The sequence below is a fragment of the Staurois parvus genome, unplaced genomic scaffold, assembly GCF_062004578.1.
Source record: "Staurois parvus isolate SC_StPar_1 unplaced genomic scaffold, SC_StPar_1.0 ptg000689l, whole genome shotgun sequence".
Taxonomy (NCBI): domain Eukaryota; kingdom Metazoa; phylum Chordata; class Amphibia; order Anura; family Ranidae; genus Staurois; species Staurois parvus.
Genome location: NW_028318485.1, coordinates 2,089,052 through 2,107,734, shown reverse-complemented (window position 1 = coordinate 2,107,734; position 18,683 = coordinate 2,089,052). Strand labels below are relative to the sequence as shown.

The window sequence follows — 18,683 nt, the reverse complement described above, 5'->3', positions numbered from 1 at the left end:
TCTGGATATAAGGACGGCAGGAATAGTCCACCCTTGGAGATGGGGGAGCACGGTTTTCCAGAGGATTGAAGGATCAGGTAGAGTATAGCCTTTCATTACACCCCTGGACAAAACGAGCAGTTAACTCATGCAATGTGGGGGGTTTTTCCCCCCGCAACCTGCGAGTGCTTAAAGCAAACGAGAATGTAAAGAGGGGTAGACATGCCTTCGTTGGCACCAGGTCAGTTAGGAGTCTACATTTCCATGTCAGATGAACCAAAAAAAAGTAAAAAAGCCCTGATCGAAAGCTCTAGCCCACCCCCACCATTTGTGTCTGGTTCATAGGGACAACTCATACAGTCAACTAAAGATTTAGTGGGCTGTTCTGCTGGAAACTTAAAAGGGGAAGACTAGGAATCACTTTGACGGTGACATACTGACCACAAATATTTCACTGAAGAATGAAATTTCACATGGTTTGAAGATACTCAAAAGGCAAGTTAGGATCCCTCTTGGAATAAGCAGCCTATCTTACAGGAAATACAAGAATTTCAACACATTTCAAATGCCTTTGAGATTCCAGGCCAAAAGTCTGCAAACCCTGCTCCCTGCTCCTACCAGTGGACACGCAGAGGAACCAGAGGGTAGTGTGCAAGTCTTAGATCCTGTTAGTGATGCTAACTTGCAGTCGCTCTCTGTCTAAGTAGTAAGACAGCAAAAAATTTATTTTTATCTGCTAAACCTCTGTATTGGCCATAAGGTATCGATCAATAATTATCCACTAGCCCTTTATGTAAAAAAAAAAAAAAAAAAAAAAAAAAAAAGGTTATAATTAAAGTGGACCTGAAGTCAAAAAGTTAATATTTGTGATGTTCTAGAAAACATTTATAAGTGTTAACTGCATTCAAGCAGTACCCTAAAGAGCGCTTCTTCTGCCTTGACCCACACAGCTGTATTTCTGCAGTGTGAGATCATTTGTGATCCCTGATGTTCCCCTCTGTACTGGACCAGAAAAAAACTTTTTGGCAACCAGAATTCGTGAGCATTTGCACTGCTGTAACAGAACAGGTCAGATTTTGGAATCTGTTAATAAAAAGTGAACAAGCAATGGCTCTTACCAGACGCAGTTTGCTGTGCCCCTGGAAATGCCACCAGTACAGGTGATAGGAGTAGAAGGAGAAGTCATCGTCCAGGACATCACTGGTATATGACAACACAAAGCGGCCACACTTGGAGAAACCCAGGAAGATGTGCCTGCGGGGACAGAAACACACGTACAAGTCAATGGCAGGATAGACGATGTATGAAGGCCGGCTCCCTGCAGGTGAGGGACAGCAAAAATGGCAGCTGCCTGCTGATGTAGTAAAAAGCAGCAGATGTGTGTTCTAGCCCTTTGTTTACTGTGACCTGTTAGGATTGCTTTTCGCACCACTCAAAGTAGAGGTGAAAACATATCTCTGTGTCACAGAACATGGGGTGCAGGCCTGTTATAATACCAGTCCAGGGGGCTAGTAAATGCAAAGGGGTAAGGATCGCCCCACCAGCCCAGGTGAAGAAACACTAAAAATTGGCCTCAGCCTTACATATCTGCTCCAAACCACTCATCCTGATGCATTTTGCCTCCCCCACCAGGGCGTAGTCAGGGATACTTTTCTCTGTACATTTTCTAGCCTTTAACCACTTCCCGTCCGGCCCATGTACATAAACGGCCGGACGGGAGCAGTGCAGGGTCAGGTGGCCGTTTATAAACAGCCTTCCTGACCCCTGCTTGTGCCCACTCCCTGGGAGCGCGCAGCACCGCGATCCGGTGCCCACTGTGTCCAGAGGATCATTGTACAGGACCTCTGCGCGAGGTCCCAATCATGTGATCACTGATTGGCCAATCAGTGATCACATGAGTAGTAAACAAGATGTCACTTCTGACATCATTGCTTACTACGTGTGAAATCTGTGAATGATCAGAGGTCACATGGCACAGGGCTATACACAACAGCCTTGTACCATGTGACAAGCTGTGACCAATCACAGCTCACACCGTATTTCTCAATGGCTGCAGGAATGCAGCCAGAGAGTAGGAGAAATGATTGCTTTTACAGCCTTTATGGGTGTAAAAGAAATCAGTGTAAAAAAAAAAATCTTCATAACCCCCCACAAGTAGTACAGTGTCACCATGGTGACACTGTACTGCTGGGGTGACAGTAAGTTTAATACATTTTTATTTTTTTTATATCATTTTTTTTTTTTTTATTATTATTATACATTTTTGGTTATAAACTAATTTGGGTTATTTTTTTTTACTAAAAAGATAACTGAATAAATTTTGGCCAAGACTTATGAAGAAAGATTATTTATTTTAAACTTTTTATAAGAAAAACTTTTCAAAATTTTTGGACTTTTTCATTTGTATAGCAAAAAAAAAATCCCAGTGGTATATAAATACCACCAAAATAAAGCTTTATCCGTCTCAAAAAAATGCTAAAAAATTCATTTGGGTACAGTGTTGCATGACCGCGCAATTGTCATTCAAAGTGTGATAGCACTGAAAGCTGAAAATTGGCCTGGGCAGGAAGGGGGTGAAAGTATCCGGACTTGAAGTGGTTAAATCGAGCCATCTAGGCAAATCATACATAGGGAAGAACAGAAAAAGACATACAAACACTCAAGTCCTGTTAAGCATTTATTATGCATGCATTTGTTTTAAAGGACAATCTCACCTTTTCTAACATGTTACACCTGTATCACAAAAGTGCGGACCCCCCACAGTGACAGCAGACCGGGGATCTTGTTCTCATGTCTGCTGCCACAATTCAAAAAAAAGATGCGGCCGTGCGGGGCTTCGCCCACCCCACCGTGTCACTCATGCACAGTATTCTGTGAATGGGAAACTACAAGTACTGACAGCCTTTGCGGCTGTCAGGTTATAGTTCCCAATGAACCACTATGGCGCTATTGAACGCTGTGGTAGTTGACTGAAAGTTCCTGTTAGTGTGTAACTGAATGCTCATACGAGGTACAAGGCACACGGCTTACACACACCGAGTCTGCAAGAGCCCTGCATAGCACCTATGATCAGCTCATCTCGGGTGCAATGCTTTGCAGGCTCCCAATAAAAAAAGAAAATAAAAAAAAAATAACATGCAAAACGATGAGCATTTATTTTATTTTTTTTTTGAAAAGGTGAACTTATCCTTTAAAGCATAACTACATTCAAGTATAAAACACAAACATTTAGTCAAATTCACTGACAAAAAAAAAAATCCCTAAAGCAGAACTCCAGTCAAAATTGAAGAACAATTAACAGCCCATTAAAATATAAAATAAAAAATATAAGATTTTTGTACTCATCATAAAATCCTTTTCTTGGAGTTAATTAAATTACGCAGAAGCCTATTTAAAGTGGTTGTAAAGGCTGAAGGTTTTTTGTTTTTTTTATAACCTTCATGCATTCTGTGCATAAAAGTAATAAAATCTTCCGTGTGCTGCTCCCTTATAGCCCCCCCCACCTTAAAACTCACTTGAGCCCCTCTTAATCCAACAATGTGCATGAGAGCAAAGGCAGTCCCGGGACCCCCTTTCATCAATGGCTGAGACAGCAGTGGGAGCCATTGGCCATGGGAAATGAGAGGGGTGGGGCCAAGTCAAGGCTCTGTGTGTCTTATCTTATGGACACCAGCAGTTGGGCTTGGGAGCCCCCTCGGCAGCGGCTTGCTATTAACCACTTCCAATCCAGCCCATTTATATAAACAGCCGGACAGGAGCAGTGCAGGGGCAGGTGGCAGTTTATAAACGTCCCCCCCCCCCGTTCCCTGCTTGTGCCCGCTCCCTGGGAGAGCACAGCACCGATCATTGTACGGGACCTCTGTGTGAGGTTCCGATCAGTGATCACACAAAGAGTAGTAAGCAAGATGTAGCAAGATGTCACATCTGACATCATTGCTTACTACGTGTGAAATCTGTGAATGATCACAGAGGTCACATGGTACAGGGCTATTCACAATAACCTTGTACCATGTGACAAGCTGTGACCAATCACAGCTCACTCAGTACTTCTCAATGGCTGAAGGAATGCAGTCAGAGAGGAGAAATGATTGCTTTTACAGCCTTTATAGCAATCAGTGTAAAAAAAATAAATAATAATAATCTTTATCACCCCCCACAAGTAGTACAGTGTCACCATGGTACCAAATTCTCTCTACCTCTCCTGCTGCAGAAAGACTTCTGCTTCCTCCCTGACAGTTTATGTGAGTCACTGCTGTGGTCTTGTTCAACTGAACCCAGAACAGATGATCCTCCAGCAGGTTATCAAACACGGAAGGGAAAGCCAAATTGCTTGAAGCTTCAGGTGTTTATCAGGAGATGCCATTGTTCCAACAACCAAGAGCTCTTCACCAAAAAGGCATCTAGGACCCCACCCCAGCTGAGTGAGGGCAGGATTGACTACAGGGCAGGATTCCTGAGCTAACAAGCCAGGGATAATCTGGACTTTGGTATCAACCAAATCAGTCCATCCAAAGAAAGGACTGACGTCCAATGACTGAGTGTTGCATTGAAAAAATCTGGAGTGACATTGGGGGAAGAGAAATGTCTCAAAAGAGGCTACCATCAGCCCCAAGACTCCTATTCAGGAGTACAGTTGGACAGTCTCAAAATGGAGGCTGTAGAACTTATGTTCTAAGTATAGCACTATCCTTTAATTAGGACACCCCACCAAGTCACTTTTACAGTCCTTCCCCTGAAGTACATATATCACCAAATCAGTCTTTCAGCAAACTTGATTACCCTATACTAATGTTAGTGTATAAAAATAAAGTCCAAAAACAAAAATCAAAAACCAAAATCCAAATAAAGTCCCAAAAAATATTAAATTCATAAAAAATCTTTATCTGCAATTTCTCAATTCTTCATATCTTCAAACCACTTTTGTGATATACTCCAAAGTCTTCATATACCTCAAAGAAAAAAAAAAAACTCAACATGTGTATTATCTCCAAACAAGTATATTAAAACGTGCCACACGTGTTTCATGCAGATAAAACTGACGTGCCACCGCAACCGTGAAACAAAATCCCTCTGCCTTAGGTATCAATCCACTGCATACCAATATATATACCAATAAAGTGTTATGAGTTTTTATGACACATACTGATCCCTGGTCTGTTTATGAGGTCTGTGGGAAGTGGCTGGAAAGGCTGAAGGAACAAAAAGGTTGGAAATAAGTATTCAGACCCCTGATACTATTCTGAGGGTAATTATGCACTTCTCTTATTGGTATGCAGTGGATTGATACCTAAGGCAGAGGGATTTTGTTTCACGGTTGCGGTGGCACGTCAGTTTTATCTGCATGAAACACGTGTGGCACGTTTTAATATACTTGTTTGGAGATAATACACATGTTGAGTTTTTTTTTCTTTGAGGTATATGAAGACTTTGTTTGGAGTATATCACAAAAGTGGTTTGAAGATATGAAGAATTGAGAAATTGAAGATAAAGATTTTTTATGAATTAATATTTTTTTGGGACTTTATTTGGATTTTGGTTTTTGGACTTTATTTTTATACAGTAACATTAGTATAGGGAAATCAAGTTTGCTGAAAGACTGATTATGCTGTAGAATTAGTTTTTTTTTTTTCTCTTGTGGAAGGAGATTTTTGGCTTCAAATGGATACAACACCTCGATAAACCCGGAAGGCGAGAGCGAAGGGCAGGACCACAAACTAGCAGTAAAGTGGCCAACATGAAAGAGTAGAATTAACTGATGTATTGGAAAGATAGACACATGCAAGTAAGCATCTGATATCTACAGAAGCCAGAAATTCTCTCGGGTGCAATGAGGCAACAACAGATCTGGAGGATTGGGAATTCTTGGCTTTGAAAGTAAACACTAGAGCTCTGAGATCCAAGATGGGGTCAATTCCCTCCCTTTAAGTTTGGGAATAAACAGAATGGAGTAAAATCAATGGAACTATTCTGTCTCAGGGACAAAGGCAATAACTTGATCGACTGTTTTGTGTGAGACACAGGAACAGTGCAAGTTAAGAAATATGGAGGTGGCAGGGAGGAAACTCTACTTTGTAGCCATGGAACATGGCATCTGGGATGCAAACTAAGGCTAAGAAATTTGAACAGACATCTCCCTATGCTGGAAAACAGCAGTGCTCTTCTATAAAAGGAGGAAAGTTTGTCTGAGGATTTGGCAAACAGTCATCAAGGGACTGGAGAAACCAAAAGGGACATTTCTTGACAGTCAGATGACTTTGTAGGCTACTCTTCAGACTACTTCCACCGAAGAAGATGGGTGACCTTTCTCTCAATAAGTTTCCGCAACCCAGAACTTTAGCCAAAGTGCCATATGCCAAAGATACCTTTGGGCAATGAGACAGAAGGTTTCTAGCAAGCCATCACAGCTATAAGTAAGCCATCTGCTCCATGAGTTCAAACCACAGCACTCTAGATCTCTTAAGGGATTCTGCCCAACCAGAGTAAAGCAGTCTGAATTAGGTTTACAACAGGAACCATCAGTGAGAACAGAGCTCTGGAAAAAAAACTTCCAACAACTTGTTGGGTCCTTAAAGACAGACACATCCTCTACCTTTAGAGTAAGAGCCGTGCTAAGGTGAGACATCGCTAGATCCGGGCCTCACAAAAGGGATGCATTGCTTGCAAGCGCTTGGGGAGAGCATACAACTTATCAAGGCACTTCCAATTTCCATAGAGAAAGTAGGAAACGTGGATGCAAAGGTGACATCTTTAACCACTTCCCGTCTGGCCCATGTATATAAACAGCCGGACAGAGGCAGTGCAGGAGCAGGTGGCTGCCCGCCATTTTGGACTGTGTGCGCTCCCTGGGAGCACGCGGTACTGCGCGGTACTAAATTAATCACTTCCAGTCTGGCCCATGTATATAAACGGCCAGACGGGAGCAGTTGGCTGTTTATTAACGGCCTTGCATTCACTGCCTGTGCGCGCTCCCTGGGAGTGCACGGCACCGTGATCTGTGCCTGTTGTGTTCTCCGGACACAATGGAACACCGATCTCTAAACGGGACCTCTGTGTGAGGTCCCGATCATGTGGCCAATCAGTGATCACATGAATAGGTATAAGGAAGATGTCACTTTGGACATCATTGCTTACTACGTGTGAAATCTGTGAATGATCAGAGAGATCACACAGTACAAGGCTATTCACAACAGCCTTGTACCATGTGACAAGCTGTGACCAATCACAGCTCACACAGTAGTTCTCAATGACTGCAAGAACGCAGCCAGAGAGAAGGAGAAATGATTGCTTTTATAGCCTTTATGGGTGTAAAAGCAATCCGTGTAAAAAAATTTTAACAAATCATCACCCCCCCCCCAAAGTAGTAGTGTCATCATGGTGACACTGTACTGCTAGGGTGACAGTATGTAGAAAAGAAAAAAAAAAGACAAATAATATAAAAAAAATAAAATGAAAATGTTAATTTTTTTTTTTAAATTATAATTTTTGGTTATAAACTAAATTTGTTTTTTTTAACTAAAAAGATAACTGAATACATTTTGGCTAAGATTTATGATGAAATATTATTTATTTGCACAATTTTATAAGAAAAAAACTTTTCAAAATTTTTGGACTTTTTCATTTATATAGCAAAAAAAATAAAAATCCCAGTGGTGAATAAATACCACCAAAATAAAGTTTTATCTGTCTCAAAAAATGTCACAAAATTCATATGGGTACAGTGTTGCATGACCGCGCAATTGTCAAAGTGTGACAGCACTGAAAGCTGAAAATTGGCCTGGACAGGAAGGGGGTAAAAGTGTCTGGACATGAAGTGGTTAAATAATAAAAAAAAAAAATCATTGATTTTTATCCACCCTGATTTCAAATCTCCAGAATGCTGGGCAGGCTGTGTGGGCACTGTGAGCACAGCATCCCTGGAGGTAAGTACAGCAGGGACAGGCGGAAGGGTGTATAGCTGACGTCTTCCTGGGACACTTTGGAAGAAGAGGAATTGTCCTCTTAGCAGTTTTAATTGACCCGAGACAAGAAACAGTACTGGTACAGCAACAGGCTAATCCTCCAGTTTCAGAGTGGTGCCCATTACATTAATAGTAGAAGATTGCGTCTCCTCAGAAGTAAGCTCATTAATTAAGGGCTTGGGTGACCAGAATCAGACGACAGTCTCTGTAGCCGTTGGGTCAAATGCAACCAAAGCCACAGTTTGAAGCTCTGATGAAGAAGGGATGCTCTTCGAAACGCGTCAGCTGTTCCCTGAGTGTCCACTCCTATGATGGGATTCACGCAGGCTGCTTTAATCTTTAGTCCCCTTGAGGACTTACATGCTTGATATTCATCATTGTTTGTGAGTATTATTCTGTATCTAATGAGTTTTGGTTTACTGAGTTAATGCGCAAAGTTTGTGCGCTGTTTGTTTTCGCTTCGCAGTATTGGTCGGGATTCCCCAGCCTTGTTTGGAACTGCACAACCCCATACCCACTGGTGGCGGTGGAAACTTTCAAGTCCTGGTCCCATCTATCTACCCCTGGTTGGGTCATAGAGCGCAAGAGAGTTTGTTTCCTTCCTTAAAGCCACAGTTAAACCAGGTACAAAATTTGCTGGAGAGGGCATGGAAGTGCACTTCTGGCCTCTGCATTATAACTGGGTCATAAAGTCTTGTATGAGTGTGGTAAAAACCTCAGCAGTGAGGGCAGAGGAACCAGCCACAACTGACAGAGTCAAAGTGGACTCAAGAGGACAGGAGAGGCTCTAACAGCAGGGGACAGCATAATTCCAGGCTGATGACTTTGGCACCAAGAAGCAAACACAATGTAAAAAGCCCAGGAGCTGATGGTAGTAAGTGAGCTGAGCCATAGGCTACAGCGGGACTGCCAACCCTCAGCGTCCATGATCAGAGATGTTATGAACGCAGTCCTCTAAGGCAGTGTAAAGGCTCAAGGTAAGGGGCAAGGCCTCAAATACATATATATGAAAAGTGCAGCGCTAAAAGGTATATACTCCAGTCTGTTAATAAAATTGGTGACAGTTCGTGATAGGTGATCGGTACAGGAGTTGATAGTGACTTCACGTTCCAGTGGTGTGTTGGTAAATAGTAAAAAATACGCACTCACCAGATGCGCATCTTTCAATACGCATATAATTGGTAAGACCAGAGGTCCCCAAGGCCTCAAATACGCATGGAACCCGAACAGCTGGTAGCAGGTGGGGGTTGGATGAACTGGAGGTGACTAAAGTCACTGATGGTGAGCAGCAGGAATGGATTAAAGAGTAAAATTCCACGTGGCTCTTTAGAAGAAAGAGCGGCACTGGAGAGATGCGAACTCATGGTGGAAAAGAACGCAGAGCACACACTGGACACCTAGTGGATGACAGCAGTGTTCACACCCATGGCATTAACTAATTTCTAGGCAAAAAAAAAGGGAAGCTACCAATGAAAATGAAATGGTTCTCGATGCTCAGCCTGACCTGCCTACACACTGAGCGAGTCTTCAGACAGGGCAAGAACTGAGGCCATGCTGGTGGCCCAGCAGATGAAAAGCATTCTGCAGCTAACATACCAAAATGGAGTCCGGAAAGTGCCCCACAAGGAACCCAGTGCCCAAAGGTCACCACCCCTGCAACATCCAATCTGGCACGCTCTAGGCGTGGCACTCCCCAAGTCAGGCTGCAGACAATCTCACCAGAAAGCTGCAAATCAGCAGCAATACTACTTTTTTGGCCACAAGATGTGCTCAGTTTTCCAGAGTGAATGACCCCTCAAAATCACCTAAGATTGACTTCAATGCAAAAACGCCCCCTAGTGACTTTAGTGTAAAATCACATCCCATTAACTTCAATGCAAAATTGTCTCCCACTTCAATTCAAAAACGCCCCATAATGATTTCAATGCAAAAATGCCAGTCACATTAGCCAGTTCCCAACTGCGCTATAGCCAAAAGACGGACCCGCATGCCCCCTGGGACACACACCATGCAATCTGTGATCGCGGTTTCCTTCAAACACAGCTGATCACATGACTAAGGAATGGGCCGATCACAGCCGCTTTTACCATGTGACCAGCGGTGTCCAATCACAGCTGTTCACTGGGTAAATAGGAAATGCTGGTTATCGGCAGTCCTCTCCTCACCCCGACAGGGCGGGGGAGAGGAGAGCCTGTAAGTGGCATTTCACAGGGGAGGCATCTACACTGATCATCAGTGTCCTGGTGATCAGGGTAGCCCCATCAGTGCAGCCAATAGTGTCCATTTGTGCTGGCAATCAGTGCCGCCTAATGCAGGCCATACATGGTTCGAATTACGAACGATGCAGTCATTACCCTTTTTGTAGGAACTCCTCATCCACGATGTTGCGCAGAGACACGCAGAGGCGGGGTGGAAGCTTCCGAAACAGACGAGGGGAGAGCTGACCTGTGATCTGTAGAAAAAAAAAAAAAAAGAGACCTTCCCTAATTCTGGGATCACATACACAACAATGTTATTGGTGACTGCAAGGAGGGGACTTCTGGTACAGACATCCCAAATATACACCATCCACACAGCCCCTCCTCCATGGAATCCTACTACCTACATTCCTGACTGGCCAGAAACACTCAGGGGGCCGATAGTCCTCTTCAGGAGGAATGTCCTCTATGCCTGCTAGTAGAATATTCCATTACAGACACTGACTGGAGGGGAGGAGCCCAGGAGACCTCTTACATTTACTGCCCAATTCTCTCCAGCAGACATTGTATCCACTAACAGGACATCTGGATCTCCCACACTCCTCACCTCCATCTAGTGACCACAATGTAGTACTGCTCTAGTCATGAGGTCAATGCCCGCCCCTTCTGACTCAACCTTACACCAAGGCCCCTCCTTATTACACTCCAGCCCCTCCCCATTTCCTTATGCCCCACCCTCCTCTGCATATTACACTCCAGCCCCTCCCCATTTCCTTATTACACCCCAGACCCTCCTCTCATTACACTCCAGCTCCTCCCCATTTCCTTAGTACACCCCACCCCTCCTTATTACACTCCAGCCCCTACCCCTTTGTATTATGCCCCTACCCCCTCTCTCCTTATTACACTCCAGCCCCTCCCCATTTCCTTATGCTCAGCCCCTCCTCTCCTTATTACACTCCAACCCCTCCCCATTTCCTTAATACACCCCACCCCTCCTTATTACAATTCAGCCACTCCTCGCTTTCCTTATTATGTCCCAGCCCCTCCTCTTCTAACACTCCAGCACCTCCCCCTCTACTTATTACACCCCGCCTCTTCTTATTACATTCCATCCCCTCCCCATTTACTTATTATGCCCCGCCCCTCCTCTCCTTATTACACTCCAGCCTCTTCCCATTTCCTTATTACACCCCAACCCATCCCCCTCTACTTATTACACTTGGCCCCTCCTCTCTATTACACTCCAGCTTCTCCCCAATTCCTTATTACACCCCTCCCCATATTACACTGTCCCTTTCTTCTTATGCTCTGGTCTCTCCCCCTATCTTTATTATACCTTGATGCCTCCCACTCCTTATTACACTCCAGCCCCCCCTCCCTCTCCATCCCCTCCCTCTATTACACTTTAACCCCTCCCCTTATTACGCTACGCCCACTCTCCTTATTATGCTCCGGCCCCTCCTCTCTCTCTATTACGCTCCGGTCCCTCCTCATTACCCTCTGACCACTCCCAGCCCCTTCTTATTATACTCAGCTCCTCCTCAATATGCTCTACCCATGTTTCATCCCCTTCCCTTAATATACTCCAGCCCCCCCTCTGTGATATTATTACACTCCAGCCCCCCCCCTGTGATATTATTACACTCCAGCCCCCCCCCTGTGATATTATTACACTCCACCCCCTTCAATTATTACACTCCAGCCCCCCTCTCCTAGTTACACCCCATCCCCTTCGATTATTATGCTCCAGCCCCCCCTCTGTGATATTATTGCACTCCAGCCCCCCCTCTGTGATATTATTACACTCCAGCCCCCCCTCTGTGATATTATTACACTCCAGCCCCCCCCCCGTGATATTATACTCCAGCCCGCCCCCCCCGTGATATTATTATACTCCAGCCCCCCCCCTGTGATATTATACTCCAGCCCCCCCCCCTGTGATATTATTACACTCCAGCCCCCCCCCCCCCCCGTGATATTATTACACTCCAGACCCCCCCCTCTGTGATATTATTACACTCCAGCCCCCCCCTGTGATATTATTACACTCCAGCCCCTCCTCTGATATTATTACACTCTCCTCTGTGATATTATTACACTCCACCCCCTTCAATTATTACACTCCAGCCCCCCTCTCCTAGTTACACCCCATCCCCTTCGATTATTATGCTCCAGCCCCTCCCCTTTATGCTCCAGCCCCCCCTCTGTGATATTATTACACTCCAGCCCCTCCTCTGTGATATTATTACACTCCAGCCCCCCCCCCTCTGTGATATTATTACACTCCAGCCCCCCCCCCTCTGTGATATTATTACACTCCAGCCCCCCCCTCTGTGATATTATTACACTCCAGCCCCTCCTCTGTGATATTATTACACTCCAGCCCCCCCTCTGTGATATTATTACACTCCAGCCCCCCCTCTGTGATATTATTACACTCCAGCCCCCCCTCTGTGATATTATTACACTCCAGCCCCCCCTCTGTGATATTATTACACTCCAGCCCCCCTCTGTGATATTATTACACTCCAGCCCCCTCCTCTGTGATATTACACTCCACCCCCTTCTCTGTGATATTATTACACTCCAGCCCCCCCTCTGTGATATTATTACACTCCAGCCCCCCCTCTGTGATATTATTACACTCCAGCCCCCCCTCTGTGATATTATTACACTCCAGCCCCCCCTCTGTGATATTATTACACTCCAGCCCCCCTCTGTGATATTATTACACTCCAGCCCCCTCCTCTGTGATATTACACTCCACCCCCTTCTCTGTGATATTATTACACTCCACCCCCTTCAATTATTACACTCCAGCCCCCCTCTCCTAGTTACACCCCACCCCCTTCAATTATTACGCTCCAGCCCCTCCCCTTTATGCTCCAGCCCCTCCTCTGTGATATTATTACACTCCAGCCCCCCCTCTCCTAGTTACACCCCACCCTCCGTCCCTTATCACTCTCCGGTCCCTCCCCCTTTCTGTATCCCCCTCTCCTCCCTTCTATAATCCCACTCCGGCCCCTCCCCCTCTATATACCCGCTCTGCTCCCCCGCTCTCGGTCTCTGTAATCCTGTCCCCTCAGTAATAACACCTCCCATCCGCCCTCAGCATTGCCCCGTCCCCCCCAGACCCGCCCCTCCCGGTACCTTCACACGGTCCAGCTGTCGAATGACATGATCCCGGGGGCCCCATTTCCGGCTAGCTCCCCGGTCCGATTTCGAGCTCGGCGCCATTTCCCCGCCGGTGCCTTCGCTTCCGGCAACCAATCCCGCCCTCCTTTCCTGTGACGTCAGGTCCCGGCGTTCCCCGCGCGTTGATTGGCGGAAGGAGAACTTGAAGTTCCCGCGGTGTGATTGACGCCGACTTTTGTCCTGCAGGAGATTCTGACCAATCAGCGCGACGGGGGGAGGGACCAGGTCCCATGGAAACGCCGCAGACGCGTGGGCTCCGTGCTGCAGAGCTGGGCGCAGTGTGGGGAGCGTCGTGTCCTCTCCTCACATATGTGTGTGATCTGTCCAGGCTGCCAGCCTCATACTCTGCACCTCAACCAATGGGTGACCGTGACAGCCAGGCACTGAGCATGCTCAGAAGGACAGGCCAATAGCAGCCCAGATACAGAGTAATGGCGGGCAACTTGCCCATAATAGACGGCCTCATATGTGGCCCCCCCACACTTCCAGAGGGGACACCCAATAGCACTGCCCCCTCCATATAAATGGCTTCTAATGCATTATAATCTGCACTGTATCATAAGGAGTACTATAACCCCTAGCATTGGTGTCAGTGGATGAAATAATAACCCCCAGTATTGGTGTCAGTGGATGAAATAATAACCCCCAGTATTGGTGTCAGTGGATGAAATAATCCCCAACATTGGTGTCAGTGGACACAATCATAACCCCCAGCATTGGTGTCAGTGGATGAAATAACCCCCAGTATTGGTGTCAGTGGATGAAATAATCCCCAACATTGGTGTCAGTGGATGAAATAATCCCCAACATTGGTGTCAGTGGACACAATAATAACCCCCAGCATTGGTGTCAGTGGATGAAATACCTCCCAGCATTGGTGGCAGTGGATGAAATAATAACCCCCAGCATTGGTGGCAGTAGACGAAATAATAATCTCCGGCATTGGTGGCAGTAGACAAAATAATAATCCCCGGCATTGGTGGCAGTGGATGAAATAATAACCCCCAGCATTGGTGTCAGTAAACAAAAAAAAAACAACATTGGTGTCAGTGGATGAAATAATGTCCAGTATTCTTGTTAGTGGACACAATAATAACGCTCAGCATTGGTGTCAGTTGACTAAATAATAACCCCCAGCATTGATGTCAGTGGATGAAATAACCCCCGGCATTGGTGTCAGTGGATGAAATAACCACCGGCATTGGTGTCAGTGGATGAAATAATAACTACCAGCATTGGTGTCCGTGGATTAAATAATAACCACCAGCATTGGTGTCAGTGGACGAAACAAAACCCAACAGTGGAATAATCTCCAGCATTCTTGTTAGTGATGCAATAATAACCCCCAGCATTGGTGTCAGTGGACACAATAATAACCCTCAGCATTGGTGTCAGTGGACACAATAATAACCCTCAGCATTGGTGTCAGTGGACACAATAATGACCTCAGCATTGGTGTCAGTGGACACAATAATAACCCCAGCATTGGTGTCAGTGGATGTGACCATAGTCCCCAGAAGTGGTGTCATTATCTCCCCCCACAATGAAATCTAATCACCCAACCCCACTGCATTGGTGGTCATAACTGTGAATTTTAACCCCCCCCCCCCCCCCATAGCGTGTTTCAGCTCTCAGCTGCATGGGGTTCTGGACACAGTGGAGTGTGTTGAGTCCATTTCAGAGGAGTTTGGTTTATTACATGGTATAGATGTAAATGAATGGCATCTTATTTCCTTGGTGTCACTGCACAGCCCTGGTCTGATATACAGTTTCCAGCTCCCAGCACTCTGCTGCCTAACTGGTGCTAACAGCTTGCCGGCCGTACGCAGAGGGTCGGCGGGGCCCCATCTTGTGCACTCAGGGCAGAGGGCCGGCGGGCCCCATCTTGTGCACTCAGGGCAGAGGGGCCGGCGAGCCCCATCTTGTGTACTCAGGGCAGAGGGCCGGCGGGCCCCCATCTTGTGCACTCAGGGCAGAGGGCCGGCGGGCCCCCATCCCATCTTGTGCACTCGGCAGAGGGCCGGCGGGCCCCCATCTTGTGCACTCAGGGCAGAGGGCCGGCGGGCCCCATCTTGTGCACTCAGGGCAGAGGGGCCGGCGAGCCCCATCTTGTGCACTCAGGGCAGAGGGCCGGCGGGCCCCCATCTTGTGCACTCAGGGCAGAGGGCCGGCGGGCCCCCATCTTGTGCACTCAGGGCAGAGGGCCGGCGGGCCCCCATCTTGTGCACTCAGGGCAGAGGGCCGGCGGGCCCCCATCTTGTGCACTCAGGGCAGAGGGCCGGCGGGCCCCATCTTGTGCACTCAGGGCAGAGGGGCCGGCGAGCCCCATCTTGTGCACTCAGGGCAGAGGGCCGGCGGGCCCCCATCTTGTGCACTCAGGGCAGAGGGCCGGCGGGCCCCCATCTTGTGCACTCAGGGCAGAGGGCCGGCGGGCCCCATCTTGTGCACTCAGGGATGGAGAAGAATCCAGTCATCATGAGAATAATATTCAGGCTGGTCTTCTGGAAATGCTGGACGGCGGATTGTTCTGCTGATCCTCTGCTCTGTGTCAGCTTGAGTGGATGATTCAGCAGGAGGAGTGCTGGACTGCTGCAGAGAGCCCACTGCTTCCATGGGGAGTGGGAGGAGTCTGCACTGTGAATGGGAGAGACCACACCCACTGTAACTGAGATTGGAGAACACTTTTAAATTAACCACTTGCCTTCCGGAGGATCCCCCCCCCCATCACCAGGCCATTTCTTGTGGTAGCACCCAGATATGGCAGAGTTTCCCTTTAACCTCAGCGCCGGCTGCATGCAGATGTTTGGCCTCCCGGTGTCTGGGCCTTCACGCTGAGCGGCCACATATTTGCGTGCAATTAAGAAAAACATGTGCTGAGAGCGCGCGTCCTGTGCGCTCCCAGCACACATGTCCGGTACTCACAGAAAGGTCCCGATCTCTTGTGATCTGGACCTTTCCCAATCATGTGACCGCGAATCATGGCAGTCACATGACCCTAAGATCCCGCCCCGCCTGCAGGCGTCTGAAACCCTTAACCTCTTCCATAACGGGCACTTTCATCCCCTTCCTACCCAGGCCAATTTTCAGGTTTCAGCGCTCTCACACTTTGAATGACAATTGCGCGGTCATACAACATTGTACCCAAACTAAAATGTTATCATTTTCTTCACACAACTAGAGCTTTCTTTTGGTGGTATTTAATCACCGCTGGGGTTTTTATTTTTTGCTAAATTAACAAAAAAAAGACCAAAAAGTTTGAAAAAAAACACATTTTTCTTTGTTTCTGTTATAAAAGTTTGCAAATAAATAATTGTTCTCCATAAATTTAGGCCGAGATGTATTCTGCTACATGTCTTTGGTGAAAATAACCCAAATTAGTATTTATTATTTAGTTTGTAGGAAAGTTATAGAGTTCACAAACTATGGTCAAACAGTGATCAATCCTGAAGTACTGACAGCCAATCTAATTTCTTGAGGTCCAAGAATGTCAGAACAGTACAGATATCCCCCAAATGTCAGAGCGGTACAGATATCTCCCAAATGTCAGGACGGTACAGATATCCCCCAAATGTCAGAGCGGTACAGATATCCCCCAAATGTCAGGGCGGTACAGATATCCCCCAAATGTCAGGGCGGTACAGATATCCCCCAAATGTCAGGACAGTACAGATATCCCCCAAATGTCAGAACAGTACAGATATCCCCCAAATGTCAGGATAGGACAGATATCCCCCAAATGTCAGAACAGTACAGATATCCCCCAAATGACCCCTTTTTGCAGAGTAGACAGTCCGACGTATTTCATAAGAGGCATGGTGAGTTTTTTGAAGTTGTAATTTTTTTGTCATAATTTTTCGGAAAATTAAAAAATGTAAAAAATAATTTTCACTATTATTTTTTTTTTTTTTACATACTGTCACCAGTGCAGTACAGCGTCATATAACTGGCATGGCAGTGATCAGGGACACAGACTGATGACAGTATTAAAAAAAAATATATATTTTTTTTTTATTAGTTTAAATTCTTTATTACTTTTTTTCTCTCTTTTTAAGATTTTTTTTCATATTGCACTATGACCAAAGTAGTATAATGTCACCATAGTAACATTGTACTACTTTGGGGAAGTGATCAATATTTTTTCTTTTTTTTACACAATTTGCTGATAGTAAAGAATTAGTTTGCTGTAGGCAAGCATTTACCTGAATGACATTGATTCATTCGGGGGGGTTGTGCTTAGGTGTGATTTGGCCATGGCTAATTACATGGCACAGCTGACCTGTGATTGGCCCAGCTTGTGCATGTGATCGCTGTGACCATTCACAGCTAGACACTAGTATACAATGGATGGCATGAAAGGAAGCCATCCATTGTATACAATAGTCATGTGACCAGCTGTGATTGGTCACAGCAGGTCATATGGTACTGGAAATGGGGCCAGTACACAGATCTGTCATCGGCTGTGTTCGAGGTACACGCCTGGTGAGAGATTGCACTGCAGAGCAGCCTTGTGGGCAGGCGCATTGTGCGTGCCTGAAAGGACGCCATATGGCGTCCACCCAGAGGGATGAGGTGTTTTGCCAGCTGCCTTTGTGCTATTGGCCGGGCGGGAACCGGTTAAAGGGCCGGGAGGTGCCGGCGCCAAGGGGTTAAACTCTAAGACTTCTATCAGCCTGTGTTTGTAGAAGCAAGGTTTTTGGCTCATCTTCCCCCCTCCCTTATTTCCTGTGAGTATACAGGTGAAACGCAAAAAATTAGAATATTGTGCAAAAGTTCATTTATTTCAGTAATGCAACTTAAAAGGTGAAACTAAAATATGAGATAGACTCATTACATGCAAAGCAAGATAGTTCAAGCCGTGATTTGTCATAATTGTGATGATTATGGCTCACAGCTCATGAAAACTCCAAATCCACAATCTCAGAAAATGAGAATATTGTGAAAAGGTGGAATATTCTCGGCTCAAAGTGTCCCACTCTAATCAGCTAATTAAGCCATAACACCTGCAAAGGGTTCCTGAGCCTTTCAATGGTCTCTCAGTCTGGTTCAGTAGGAATCACAATCATGGGAAAGACTGCCGACCTGACAGTTGTGCAGAAAACCATCATTGACACCCTCCATAAGGAGGGAAAGCCTCAAAAGGTAATTGCAAAAGAAGTTGGATGTTCCCAAAGTGCTGTATCAAAGCCATTAATAGAAAGTTATGTGGAAGGGAAAAGTGTGGAAGAAAAAGGTGCACAAGCAGCAGGGATGACCGCTGCCTGGAGAGGATTGTCAGGAAAAGGCCATTCAAAAGTGCTGGGGATTTTCACAAGGAGTGGACTGAGGCTGGAGTCAGTGCATCAAGAGCCAC

At 46.1% G+C, this 18,683-nt stretch overlaps 1 protein-coding gene across 2 annotated transcripts in view; it reads right to left on the bottom strand.

Annotated features, from left to right (window-relative positions):
- The window catches only part of DCAF15 (DDB1 and CUL4 associated factor 15), a 37,311-nt gene extending 23,641 nt beyond the window's left edge, over positions 1 to 13,670 (bottom strand). The window contains exons 1-3 of one of the 2 annotated variants that reach the window (XM_089652641.1): positions 13,289 to 13,670; positions 10,292 to 10,389; positions 1,098 to 1,233 (exon numbers count right to left, since the gene is read on the bottom strand). In XM_089652641.1, the coding sequence (XP_089508767.1) occupies positions 1,098 to 1,233; positions 10,292 to 10,389; positions 13,289 to 13,375 (321 nt within the window). In that variant the 5' untranslated portion in view covers positions 13,376 to 13,670. The remainder of the gene's footprint in view (positions 1 to 1,097; positions 1,234 to 10,291; positions 10,390 to 13,288) is intronic. The other variant, XM_089652642.1, reaches the window with a different exon arrangement.
- Positions 13,671 to 18,683: the final 5,013 nt, after the last annotated feature.